Source organism: Ammodytes marinus (assembly GCF_949987685.1).
Source record: "Ammodytes marinus genome assembly, chromosome: 4".
Taxonomy (NCBI): Eukaryota; Metazoa; Chordata; class Actinopteri; order Uranoscopiformes; family Ammodytidae; genus Ammodytes; species Ammodytes marinus.
This window is the reverse complement of record NC_137233.1, coordinates 7,981,486-7,995,958: the sequence shown is the minus strand read 5'-3', so window position 1 is coordinate 7,995,958 and position 14,473 is coordinate 7,981,486. Positions and strand designations below refer to the sequence as shown.

Sequence of the window (14,473 nt, the reverse complement as noted above, 5' to 3'; positions counted from 1 at the left end):
GGTCTTTGTGCTAATAATCAATAATGAATGTATGTTTTTTAATATGTCTATCATGTAGGGCCTACACAGTAGGCTATTAAGAATACTTTATACTGTATCATAACATTTAAAATACCTAAAATGAAAGTGGCTTCATTAGTGTCATTAGGATAATTGGAAACTTGGTAGCAATATGTTGTACAATATCGATAAACATGTCACTGATTACAGATGTATCAATCAATTAAGATCTGTTTAGACAAATCAGCTCTATTTCTTTCTTTCAGGCAGTGTTTTTTTTACTATTATTAGGAGGACCGGTCACTTGATTGAAACATGTGACTAATCATCATATGTGCCCGTAGACTAATTCAAGAACAGTGGGAAAATGCATTAATTTTAAATCTAAGTTGTATTCTTTCTTAATGTTTTTTTTTCTTGTGTACATTTTAGACCAAGATGAATAACTTGAAGATGTTTACTCGCAGCCTATACACCTACCACTGCATGTGCTTGAAGGTCAGTTCACTCATCACAATGGGGTAAGTAGCCTGTGACAGTGTAGCCTATTGTGTGTTTTGTTGAGGAGCTTTCTAAAGTATGAAGAAATATCTCACCTTTGACTGGAGACTTCAAACCTTGTGTTAAACTGAGGTCGGGGGCGTGTAGCCAATACAGGGAGGGATACAGATGTTTCCTTCTAAAAGGATACCACTTTACACTTGAAGGTCAGTTCACTCATCACAATGGGGTAAGTAGCCTGTGACAACCATTAGGCCTATTGTATAAGTGTGTTTTGTTGAAGAGCCTTCTAAAGTTTGAAGAAATATCTCACCTTGGACTTGAGACTTCGAACTTGTTTTATAAACGGAGGTTATGGGCATATAGGCAACTATACAGTGAAGGCATTACAATTGAGTAGCATTTTGGGGAAATATTTTATTGGTCAGGACATCTTTTCTGCTTCAACTATTCTTTATTTAAGTCTCCATCAAGTCCTGATTAAAGTGCACTGCTTCATCAAATGGAGTAGCATACCCCTTTAAATCTCTGGCCAAAAAGCATGGAGCTTTTGGTTCACACACACCCAATTTGTTATGCAAAACAGCATTGCCATGACGACGAGTCTGGTGCAGACCTGGGAGGGGGAACAAGAGGGTCTCTCCTTAAAGTCTCAATGGCCACAGAAAATGTAGCCCATCACTAGATGCAATCGTACCTAATACTATAGGCTATACCTTCAGCTTTTTACGCAAGTCAAACTCGAACGACGATAACTTTTCTTCCATAGTTGTAGTTACCGAAATAAGATGCAGAGTCTGAGCTCCCCTCTCTGCTCCTCGGTCCCTGTGCTCAATGGTGCTGATGAGAGGATTTGAGCCGCTACTTTTCCACGCCCCGCCCCCAGTGAGAGCGCAGGGCAGCCTGGCAATGATGCAAGGCATGCTCTCCCGAGGAGCCTGCAGCCTATCCAGACGCGGCCGACCGGACCAGTTTGGAATATAGGCTACTCCCCGTTTACAACTCTCCATCTGTTCTCCACCGCTCAACTGCACCCGAGTTTGGTTTGAGGGGCATTTGAAGCAAGAATCACTCTCAAACGGGCCGTTTTTTTCAGTTTTTACATTTATTTTAATTACATTTGGCTGTAGTCCCTCCCAAAACTCGTAGTTGCCCATTCTTCCCAATGCGTCTCCTGCCATTCTCGCTCTGCATGTGGTTATAGCCGGTGGTCTCAGCCTGCGCCCGGGTGTTATACGGGACAAAGGGGAATATATTGCACAGGAAATATTTTATTTTTTATAAAGAAATCCTTCTTTATCTTTTGGAAGCGCCTCCACCTTTAAATTTTTCCACCATGGCTGATGAAAACGCGGAATGCAATATCAAGGTGTTGTGTCGGTTTCGTCCACTGAACAAGTCCGAAATTACCCGCGGAGATAAGTTCATCCCAATATTTCAAAGAGAAGACACCGTCATCCTCGGGGTAAGTTATTTTCAAACGATCCCTTCCCTTTTCCTTGTCACCTTTCCATGCAGGCGATGTGCGCCCGCGCCACGGGTTAGGCTACACTTTACACTTGATCTCGCGCACACACCAATTACTGTCCAGACAGGACTGGAGGGTTAAAGGCTCCAGACAGGAATCAAACTATAGTGTCGGGTTCTGATCAGCATGTTGCATCAGAGATTCAGCCGTGTGCTGCTGCTGCCTCTGCCATCAAAGAGCAACAAGGCTCCCCGACATCTGTCACTGAGACTGAGCCATGCAAAAGGCAAAGCCCAGATCAAATTGATTCATGTCATGTCTTTAGGTGATTTGCCAGAATAATCAACCCCTTTCCTTTTGAAATTCACCCCTAGATCAGTAAACTCCACTATCATGAATTTTGTGATGAGAAGAAAAGAGAAAAAATAACTTGGATCTTGGATCTGGACCCCACCTTTGTGATCCCAAACTGTGCCTCATTATCTCTTCTTTAGTATTGATCTGCTGGGTTTTGGTGTTAGAGGATTGTGCAGCACTGATTGATTTTTGGTGATGAGTCTAGTTGTCAGCCTGTAATGCACAGTTGAATTATCGGATGCTGAAAATTTACCGGGAGTCATTATTGTTCCCTGTGGGTTTCGGTGCAATGAATGGATGTTGGCTTCTTCTCAGTGCAAAGTGAAAAGCAGTTGATGATGTGAGTTGCCTCTGCTGTGGAGCTACAATGAAAATAAACCAAGGCATAAAATGTTAATCAATCCGTTGGATACATGCCTGAGCCCGAAGCATACAGTTGAGGATTAGAGTGCTTTAAATGCAAATGTTCTAGTTGTTCGGATGTAAAGCGCATCTGGACCAAGGCTAACATACACACACACAAACAAACACACACACACACACACACACACACACACACACACACACACTAACACACATACATCGAACACAAATGCATTAAAGACGTAAACATGTAAGTGCTGAAACATTCACATACATAATGTATACACTATGCATGCTTTTCACACCATAAAACAGCTCATGCCCTCCATTAGAATACATACGTCACGTACCCACACACACACACACACACTCACACACAAAAACGCGCGCGCACACACACACACACGCACTCACACACACACACACACGCACACACACACACAAACTCACACACACACACACACACCTCACACACACACACACACACACATAAAGAAAGATAGATCCACACCCATTTGGCCTAAGGGCTGACTTCCAAGTGATGATGAAGACAGCAGAAAATCCCCATCGGCTTAGTCTGTTCGCACATGCACACACTCACACACAGCCACAGCCACACGCACAGCCACACACACACACACACACACACACACACACACACACACACACACACACACACACACACACACACACACACACACACACACACACACACACACACACACACACACACACACACACACACACACACACACACACACACACTTCAAATGCAACACAGTATCGTTGAGGTAGATTTCCCCTTTGAGACTGTCTTGTATATCATGGTTGTGGCAGGATGTCTTCCACAAAGCAGATCGAGTGCTCATTACCCCATTATTTTGATGCTATTTGAGAATGGCAGGTTGGCATTTACAACAGCTTGAAATCATTCATTTCCTCCGTCAATATTGGCTGGTGTAAATAGGGTTGGGTATCGGTTGGGTTTTTTCTGATACCGGTTACTACCCGGTACTTTTGAAACGGTTCCGGTGCTTAACCGGTACTTTTACCGGTACTTTAAAGCCTCAAATTGCACACACTTTGTCAAAAAATAATGCCCTTTTATATCCAGTGCCAAATTTAACACAATTAACTTTAACAATATAATTACGAGTAACTTACAGATAAACTATTTTAAAATGTAAATAAAATAAAATTCACACAATTTACATACTATCTAATACAACAATACTGTTTCAAACAATATAATAATGGAGATTAACGTGGAGACTACCAGGTAATCTAATCTCCATTTTAAAACTTTAGCTAAAAGTAATCATTTTGATAAGAAAGAGTCCTTATGACCTGAACAATACAACACCTTAAAAATTAAAATAGATACACATATAAAACACCCATATGAAATTAAATGCAGTATTGGATTTACAGTAAGGGAATAAGTACACCCAATGAGAACCACAGACTGAAAACAGTCAAGGAAGAGCGTTAGCCTTTTGGAATATTAACAGTGCTCATTTGCATTTAACTTGAAACAAAATTCAACTGACATAAAAAATACAAAGAAGTCTTCTGTAAAGATAAGACCACAACTATTAACTTTGTCAAATTAACCATTTTTGTGCAGAAAAAATGTCATGTTTGCCTTTTCAGGATGGATACGAGATCTTTAAAGTACATGCTGTTCTAATGTGCAGCGCGCTGTTTATTATTAATATAACGGCCCGTCATCAGACACATGTAGGCTACCGGATGGCTTTATACAGAGATCGCTCCATACAGTTATCCAAGTCAGAGCTTTTTGTATGGGCAGAGATCGTTATTTTATGTGTGTCTTCATGAAGTGTCTTGTTAAACGTTTCCATATCACCGGGCCGCCGTGTTCCGCTGTGTGTTTTTTGGGTTTGTCTCCACCGCCGTGCGTAAAGGCAGCACTAGAACAGCTGACGGGAGGAAGCGTGCAGGCGGCCGCTGCCTCATCGTCAGCCTACACGTGCCTAATACATGCGTGACAATACTGCTAGATCGCGTGTCATTTGCAAAAAGAAATGCATTGCATTGACGTTCAACAATAGTCTGACATAAAGAGCGATCAGTCTGTGAAACTGCGAACGTGAGTGAGTGTTGAGCACTCGTGCGCGCGCTCCTCGAGACGGTCGGGCTCGTTCTCGTCACTCACAGCCCGGTGAGAAATGCTCCTTGCGGTGTTCACAGAACAGCATCCGCGAGCGGACATGCTTCATCGATCATGACATAAAGAGCGATCAGTCTGTCAAAATACAAACGTGACTACAGCAGGGGGCGGCACCCATGGACATATAAAGAAAGGCGGCACCCATGGACGGCGGCACCGAAATGAGGCACCGAAACTTTCATTCTTATTCGGTCTGGTTACTACCGCTTACGTCGGCACCGGTGCCATACTGGTACCGGGTTTCGGTGCCCAACCCTAGGTGTAAATGATACATCAGGATGTGTTGTGTTTGAAGGCAGCACAAAATTTAAAAAAATCCCTCATAGGGTCATTCTTGTAGATCGCGACAACAACTGTATCTCAATTTTATATTCTGGAGTGCCTCGTGAATGATTTATTTGATGTCAGTACTTCTGTGCCATTCCTGCCCTAAAGTGTGCTAGACAGAGGAAACACACATACCTCATGTTAGCCTCCACATAATGAAAGCTGAAAACTGTACGTGCAGGCATCAAGTAAAATCCTATTTCACAATTTAAGTGACGTGTGATCTGTCACTAACACACGCATCTCTACCAAACCATTTGTATGGCGGCCAGCAGGAGCCTTCAAAACTGATAAAGCCTAGAGACAGAAGCGTGCAGTTATATCTGCTTATAGCCTATCCAATCATTTCATGTACAAACCACCCTTCAATTTCCTCCTGCTGTAATAATGGCAGTAATCATCACAAAAGCATGCACGCAATTTTCCATCTTTTTGGAATGTAATTACTTTTTCAGGTGGGCAGCATGCGAGGGTTTTACTTTTAAGATGTGCAAATGTATTCAGAGTGTGTATTTTCCCTCTGTAGCAATCCTCTTATAGCTCTGGAGTACTCTCAGAGGAAGTTGTAAAAAGAAATAAAAAAAAGAATGTCTCCTGAGAACTGAGAAAACTAGGGCCGTCATTTTGGATCAGGATTTGAAATATCAGGCGGACAGGTAAGAAGGCATTCTGCAGGGACCCTGTAATGACAGCTAAGCACTCACTTTCTGACGGTTGATATAAAACAATTGGCATCCGGTTGGCACTGATGGCCCTACATTTGTCTTTCTCGCGCAAGGCCCCTTCCAGAACTTGTTCAGTGACAAAAGCAATGATTTGAGGGCTTGAGTGATGGTTCGGCTGCACCTGGGTGGGAGGCAGGAGGAGACTTGGAGAGATTAAAGATCAGGGAGTAGTACTTTGTGTTGTTGTGTGCTTTAGATTAATCAGGGAAACGTCTCATGAGGTCCAAAACATCAGCAAGTCTGACTGAAAAGATTTGTAGCATTTTAATACCAGAGTCCAAAACCAAAGACTCCTCAATCAACTTGCACTGGAACGCGACACATACAATTAAACATTAGCTATGTTTCCTTTTAAGCATCACCCTCAAATCTGAATATCTGTTGATCTAAAAAAAAAGAAATTACATTAGACGTGCAAATTGCAACATGACAATACTATTGTTTTTCTTACCAAAATACATAACTAATTTTTTATTAATCAATACGCTTTTGATGCAAAAATATGTAGGCTTTTATTCATGCTGGCATGGATTCATTCAAGCCTTTATTCATGGCTCATTGATTTCCTAAAAGTCTGTTGATTTGGACATTTTCAGTAGTTTATTATTTAGATGGCAATATCAGTCTAACATTTCCAAACATAAGCCCCACTCGTTTTACAACACAAGGTTGGGTTGTAGCAGCAAATGTGTATAAAATGGACCAATGTTGCTTTGTATTGCTTGTAACTTTTTTTTTAAGACAAAATGTTGTGAAAGTTCCTCTTTTAAGAGTTAACTTATATGGAGGAACATTAGAGTCCACTGGAAATGTGTCGTTGTGGCCGCCTGATAAAGTCCAATATGTTTCGGTCTCTAGCAACTCCTGAGGGAAATATATGGATCTTTAGCAGCTAAATGCTTTAATATGTCAACCAGCTGGTCCCTGCCTCTGTCTGTCTGCTGATTGCTGCTGGGCAGGCAACCTAAAATCAGTTTATTATAGTCTTTTCACTGAGGTGTGACTAGAATCAAGGATTACACAAGGAGAGCCGTGATACAGAATCAAAATGGTGAAGCCAGTAAAACCAAAAGGTGATCAGAAAGATGCTAAAATACTTAATAGAAACAAAGGGGAAAGCAGAGTTTGATGATAGCTCAATCAGGGGATACATAAATGAATCTGAGGTTTAAAGAAAGAGAGTTTCATTCATTGGCATTTGGCTGTTTTAAAGATAAACCTCAAAAGAGTCTTTGGTGATTGGACCCCAATGTCATGTCTTCTAAAAGGGGTAGTGAAGCCATGGGTTGTTAGGAATAATAACCCCCCCCCCCTCCCCCCCATGGAGTGTAAACACTTGTGGTGGTGAAGAGAGGTGGAGAGCAGTGCTGAAAGATCTGGTTGGATGGCAGGGTAGCAGGACCTTGAATGGATACTGTAGAAAGACCCCTGGGTGCTGGAATTGATGTTGGCTGGAGGGGAATTCGGTGGAGGAGGAGGGTTGCATTCGATCAAACTGAGATGACAGCTGACAGCAGAGAGAGAGAGAGAGAGAGAGAAAGAAAGAAATAGAGAGGACAGTTTCTGATTAGCAACACGATGATTGGCCCGCGGATGTCGTGGTGAGTATGAATGGTTATTAAGGCTGAAAGAGAGAAACAGCCATAGTCAGCTGATTGTGTTTTAAGCAGGAAACGAGGGATAGATAGAGAGAGAGTGAGATAGAGGGAGAGAGCGTGTACAAAACTGGAAATGAGAGAGAGGAAGAGTGCCAACGAGAATATACAGCCTTCCTGATTGAACGTCAAGCTTCATTTATCTGTGGCTTTGTCTATTAGAAACCCTTCTTGCATTACAGAGTCATTTGATCCATTGCAAATAAAGAATATTGATTAGTGCAGCTTTCAAGTTGTTTACACACACACACACACAGACCTCAGTCGGTTGAGACTCGACTCAGACGGGACCTCGGTGACTTGGGCTTTACTGTCACTCTCTATTACTAAAGAAGACGTCCTACGCGGCCTCCATTCGTCTGTAGTGGGGGAATCCGGGCCATTTCTCTGTAGTCTGCAGCAGCAACAGTGGTACAACAGTAGTGCAACAAAGCATGTAAACACAGCAGCACACAGTACAGAGGACAATCATTCATTCAGCCCTGAAATGTACCATCATTAAAGAAACAATTTGTAGAACGGGTCATTCTTTCGCTGCACATTTTCTAATTTAGATGGTCAGGGTCCTTAAAGCACTTTTAGACATTGCAACACCATTTCTCTCCAGAGTAATTTGAACGAGGGCAGCAATATATCACATGCACTACCTGTGAGACAGAAAAATAATATGTATCATTATTAGTTTTTGTTTTTTTCCCCATCATGGCCACCTGTGGAGGCCCCGCGGAGCTGAGTGTCTGTGTGACATTAATAACCATACGCATCCCGTACTGCCCTAAGGCACGGCCTTTGTTGTTTGCTACACTGTGGAGTGACACAGCTGTCTCTACTATTTCACTACTCTGCAATAGCGCAGCGTCACAGGGGCCAGATTGTCCCTCCTAATCTTCCGGCAAGCGAGAAAAAAAAAAACTGCCACGATGAATCACGCTTTGGATTCCGTTCTATGAATAAATAAATGATCATGACCGGCCGCCTCAGAGGAAGCAAGAAATGCGCCTTCAGGAAATGACATATATATCACACGCCAGTTCCATATGAGCTATAGTCATGGCTATTTAAAATAGGAGTATATGCATATGTGCGCCATACCAGATGCAGCAGGCCTATATGATGATAACGTATATGAGCTAAGAGGCTCAGTGAGAAATAACTGCCGTCTCAGACCGCTGCAATTTATTCCATAATTATTTGTTCTTATACTTCTTTAAGCTATCAGAGCTTTACGAGCCTCGATAGTACTGAAGAGGATAAACAGCGTCATATTTATCGCCCCTTTTCCAAAAGCAAATAATTTAAAGGTTAATTTGGCTGCTGTTGCAAACCCTTGTGAATATTTTGAGCTGCAGGCTTGGTCAGTTAAATTGAACGACTAACGCATTACGATATAATTTTCCAACACAGTTGATTAGATCCCTCTCCATTTGTGTGCAATTGGACGTAAAGAGTTATTTTTTAACAATTTTCTAAAGAGAGCAGTAGGGAATACTTTAAATCTCCACGGTGAATTTTATTCTGCAGCGTATGTATAACTATCGGTCACTGTATCTCACAATCTGCGAGTCCCTTTCATCGTGGGCCAGCCACCGCTCTTTAAGATAGGAGGTACATTTTTAATGAGCCTGCAATCTCAGAGCGAGACCAGACTGATTTAATTCTAGACCAAAATACAGAAACTACAAGAAAAAGCCCCCGCGTCATGTTTATAAGCCAACTGTCAGCCTTCATCCTGTCAGATTCAACCTTGGGGATGTGGGGGGGGGGGGGGGGGGGGGGAGGATGGGAGTAAGCACATTCCTTTGCATGTGTGTTTACATATTCAGATATGGTTGTGTGTGTTGACTTTAAAAGACTAATTATACAAAGTTTGATTTTGGGGGTTTTGTTGACCATGACAGATGGCGGGGAGGAGGTCGAATTAGTTTGCGCTGAAATGGGTCGCTTCACCTGGGTTAGCTAGTCCAATTGAAATGTGTGCGTTAAAGGACTATGGATTATCTATTTTCTGCACACTATTTATATTTTATATGGATTACCTTTCCCTGGCTACTGTTCCCCTTTGTGCTTACAGGTCTACTATAGAACTCTGTAATCTCAGCTGTGAAATACGACTTGTTTACATTTGTAGAGAAGAATAGAGGATTAGTTCACAGTATATTCTGCACCGATGCTCACACACCACAGCATATTTTCTGAGCTGTATAGAAATTGAGGATCATATCGAGTGCTATACTGTTGCAGGAAATAGGCATGTAATATCGTTAAGAAATTAACCGATTATTCATCATTCTTGGTTCCTAAGACGGCTGGTTTTTCTGATGGACCCTGCGGCTATTTTTCTTGTCGTGCTCTGTTCAGAATTGATTCTCTTTCTCTTTTTCTTCCCTTTCTTGATTAGGCGCAGAGGCAGAACACAGCTGCTGTTGAAACAAACTGTTGACAGTGCATGTCGGGCGCAGCAGCGTAAAGTCGTCCACCTGTCTCGTACCTTTTGTTATTTAGAGTGCCATCGGAGTAGATTTTCTCCTTAAGGATATTTCTTTGCAATTGCTGTAACTGTCGTCCAAAACCAAACTGAATCAGGAATGGATGTGCAAAGGGGGCGCCACGGTGCACGCTTTAGTGCTCTAATTCCATCACTGCAGTGCACACCCCCTATCCAATTAGGCAGTGTAATGGGATTGCTGCGTAGGGGTCAAGATGGGCACTCATTTCTCTCCCCCCCCCGTTGGACATCACAGCCATCACACCCACTACCACTTGGGCTCAGACCTAATCTTCTCCAGCCTTCTGTATCTCTTTCTTAATACACACACTTCACCGCAAGTCTCTCTGTCTAGCTGTATTTCACGCTCTTATGATCCGGCCCCTCATTTTTCCCCATGACTCAGCAAGAGAGTTTTGAGATGATGCGAGACAGGTGTAGGTGTCGTTTCATTGAGTTAGGCAGAGGCGGGTTGCAATGGTGTGAAGGGGAAAACGCTTGTCAAACTGAGGTTTGATTATTAAAGGATCAAGGGACTTTGGAGAGCTTCACGTCACAGCATTCAGCCAAGACATGTAGGACATCTACAACATAGGAAACAGACTCGCTGAGATTAATTTGGTTGTTTTTAAAGAGAAAAATCAGTATTGTAATCACCACTGCTCTATGGCTACCATTAACTATTTAGCTGCTGGAAGGACAGGGAGCCTATTTTAACATCTGGCCACGGACTGCATATGAAAACTAGCCTTCTGGCTAAATCTGGCATATTCACATTAATGTTTATTAATATGCACTGTCCCTGTCAAAAAAAAATAGATAAAGATAAACTTTTAAGGACCTAATTTAACTACCCGCAATTCATAGCAATAAGCAACACCAGTTTAGTTTCCCTCTTATCTCTTTCCTAATAATACACCTTATACCGTTAGCAAATTAGTCAACAGCCACACTCTACAGCACATTAGCAGCCATTTATTTCAGCTCATCTATATCAATATGTTTATTCACTGTTTGCACACTCACCAGGGTTAGATAAGCCTGTGCCAGTTTGTCAACACGTTTCCTTCCCATTGCTCTCCACTTATTACGACAGAAGTGGGCTGTGACTCCCAGGCTTTTAGCTCCGGGGGAAACGTTAATGGAGCATCCTCTCCTCATTAGCCATGGCCCTGCCTATGGATGCTGACTGGTCCCCATGTCTGCCTGAGCCTTCTGTGGGGCAGCACAGCACATGTTCACACACGTGGTGGGTGCAAAACCCATGCCAAGAAGACCCAAGTGCTTTATTAGCATGGTAATAAGACAGCAAGGAAATCCCAAGGAGACCAGAAGGAGCATTTTTGCCCATGTGTACGTACGCAAAGGACATCTGTTTTCCTGAGATTAATCACAGTTTATCGATCTGATACCTGAGAGCGTTGACATGTGCTCTAGTCGAGGACACTGTTTTGTTTTTTTCACAGGGGAGCAGTGGTTTCAAGCACATTTTTCTTTGCTGTCTCAGATCTAGGTTGTTCTAATTAACAATTTGATTAAAAATGCTAAATTACATAACAGAGATTCGGAAAGAATAGGCAAACAAACATTTTCAGGCTTGTTATAATCTTTGCACGGCCCTAGATCGGCCCAAGCCCAGACTTCTCCAAACAATTCCCCAGGCTACATTATCATGATGCTGTTCCCTCCTGCTCCAAGTAGGAACATCTATAATCACAACACACTGATTTTCCATGCCCTTTTTACTCAACCTCTTCTATTATTAATGAATGAAATCTTATGCAAATTCTTAATACTGCTCCCTTTTTTTCCCTTTTTTTTTTTTTTTTTACTGGAGGCCTTTTAATAACCAAATTACCTCCGCTGCACAGCTCCGTCATTAGCCACTGCTGAATTACAAAGAGAATCCCACTTAACCATATTGTTGATTTTTTTGCAGCATATTTAAATCGTTGCTTAGTTCCTGTTCTTGGATTGCTTCGTTCTCCACCAAGCTATTCCTTTAGCTCCGCTGGGTTAAATGATTGCCGCTAGCGTATACAAAAGTTGATAGAAAATGTGTTTCTGTGTTACTACGGCTTCTTCCCACCTCCTACCTCCTTTTATGATCCAATGTATTATTCATTCTCTGGATCATGTGGTCATTAACGGCCTGTGCTAATGGCCCGTTGGCATCGTTGCTGGATGACTGCTTGTGTCTTTCTCTGACACTTGTGCTTTTGAGGATCAGCCATAGTCCTGAGACTCCGGTTTCAGATTTAATTGGAACCAGCACACAAAAAACCTCTATTTCAATTTGGCACAGAGCTAGAGATTGTGTGAAGTTGTCGTGGGCCTTATCAATTCATTCTCATCTAAAATTCAGTCAATGCAGTTGGCTCACGGGTTTGTGTTCTAATTGAATTACTGGTAGCGAGGTATCGATGGGCCGCTTAAGCGCTTTCTTATTTAACATGGAAAAAGAGAGAGAGAGAGCCATTTGTTTTTCCCAATCACAAATGGTACAATATGGCACCTTTTAAAACAAGAAAACATTTGTATACAATTGTATTTCTGGTTAATTAATGCACAGTCTATTTCCTACAGTGTTGGTAGGTGTTGATTAGATTATGTTACACATTCAGGGCTGTATTAACACTTACGCACAAGCTTTTATAAGTTAAGCTAACCGCCTGGAAAACAAGATTCCCTCTGTTGTAAATGCCAAATGTGTTTCCCTGTTGTGCCAAAGTAACACAGACAAGGGGAAAAAAAGAAAACGCTGATGTCGGGGGAAGGCTTGTGAACTTTTATGTCTAAATACATTCTGACTGGATTTATGTATACGCAGATTGAGCAGAGTGGAGGTGCCTGTCGGTTGAAATTGAGGTAATGTCTTTAAAGTCCACAAGACCGCAGGTATTTCCTTTGATATCAAATATTCCCTCTGAGAGGACAAGCAGCTAATAGCCGGGCTCTCAGACTGTCTCAGGTTGTGATCCAAGCTCTTTGCACCGCAGGCCTGGGTTCAGATTTCTCTTCCCTTATGACATTATAAGGGGAGAGAAATCTGACTGGGGTTGTTGAACACAGGTTGTCAGAAAGGATGAGATGCAGACAAAGAAAGAGAGTTGTTTTTTCTCATACTTTGGGAGTCTCAAGACCCCAATATGAATTTTGAAAAAGCATGAAAAAGTAAATGTTGCATAATAGGTGACTTTTACATTTCTTTTTTATATTGGGCTTTTCAAAATTCAAAATATGCCCGTAGAATATGAATTGATTGCCAATTATTTTCTATTTCACCATTGTCACAAAATAAATGGGAAATAAGACGAACATAAAATGTAAAAAATGTCATTCTTGAAATTCAAACATGCGTGTTCTGGGTATGCCCAGGAGTCTCCTCCCAGTTGGATGATCGTGATGGTGAAGAGACTAGAGCTGAGTTGTTTGAAACTTTCAATTTACCCGTTGGCCTTCGTTCCCACTCTTATCTATGGTTACGAGCTATGGGTATAGGAACCGAAAGAATGGGAATACATATACAAGCAGCGGAGAGTAAAGATGCACCCTGTTCGCCTCCTGTTGGGGGGTGTACCACTCAATTGCAAGTGTAATTTTCAAAATCAACAGGTCAACTTGCTTTTCGTGTTTTGATTTCAAAATGGATATGGATTGAACAGAAGATACACGGATCGACAATTCGATTATATATTTTTTTTTATAGAATTTCTCTAAATCTGTAACGTAAATACATCACTGGAAGGCGTGTGAAGGATGGAGAGGGTCAATCAAACGTGACATTGCAGCCAAACACTGGGACAACTACTTACTTGATGAGGCATCTTCCTCCTCAAGGACAATTGCCCTTGCCGTTCCTTCTTGTTCTTTCCCCCACATCCCGCTCTTTCAATCTACTCTATTCTCTCTGTGGTATCTGCATTGCCGGTCTATTTGAAATATGTATTGTTTTATGTGTGCCTTGCGGTGAGAGGCTGTCCTGGGCTTCTGCGCCTGAGTTCTTTTCAAAGACAATAAAGACAGTAGGGCTTTGTTATTTATATTTTGGGATCCCGGCGCTGATAAAATCTCCGACTTTCAATGCGGATATCAAAAAAATGTATTTAATATCTTACTTTGAGAAGCATAAGCATGTTATTCTATAAAACCGTCTTTTCTCATATAACTTGAGCCAGTGTTTTTGAATTTTTAAGCAGGCGTGGGGGAAACTTTGCTATAATAGAAAGTTGAAAATGGTCAAAACATAATTGACAAAACAAACTCAACTCTTAATTGCACTAATTAGCACATTTAAGTTTGCATTTGTCTGGCTATCTCTCGGTGAGGAAAAGACCTAACACTTCTTTTTTTTAGATGAGATAAAAGCAATATTACATTTTACTTGGTAAGTTTTTG

At 41.7% G+C, this 14,473-nt stretch overlaps 1 protein-coding gene across 1 annotated transcript in view; it reads left to right on the top strand.

Annotated features, from left to right (window-relative positions):
- Positions 1 to 1,837: 1,837 nt before the first annotated feature.
- kif5ab (kinesin family member 5A, b) overlaps positions 1,838 to 14,473 on the top strand; it is a gene marked incomplete at both ends in the record, with an annotated part of 67,526 nt that continues 54,890 nt past the window's right edge. Inside the window, one exon of the mRNA XM_080026380.1 lies at positions 1,838 to 1,966. Coding sequence (XP_079882506.1) covers positions 1,838 to 1,966 — 129 coding nt within the window. The remainder of the gene's footprint in view (positions 1,967 to 14,473) is intronic.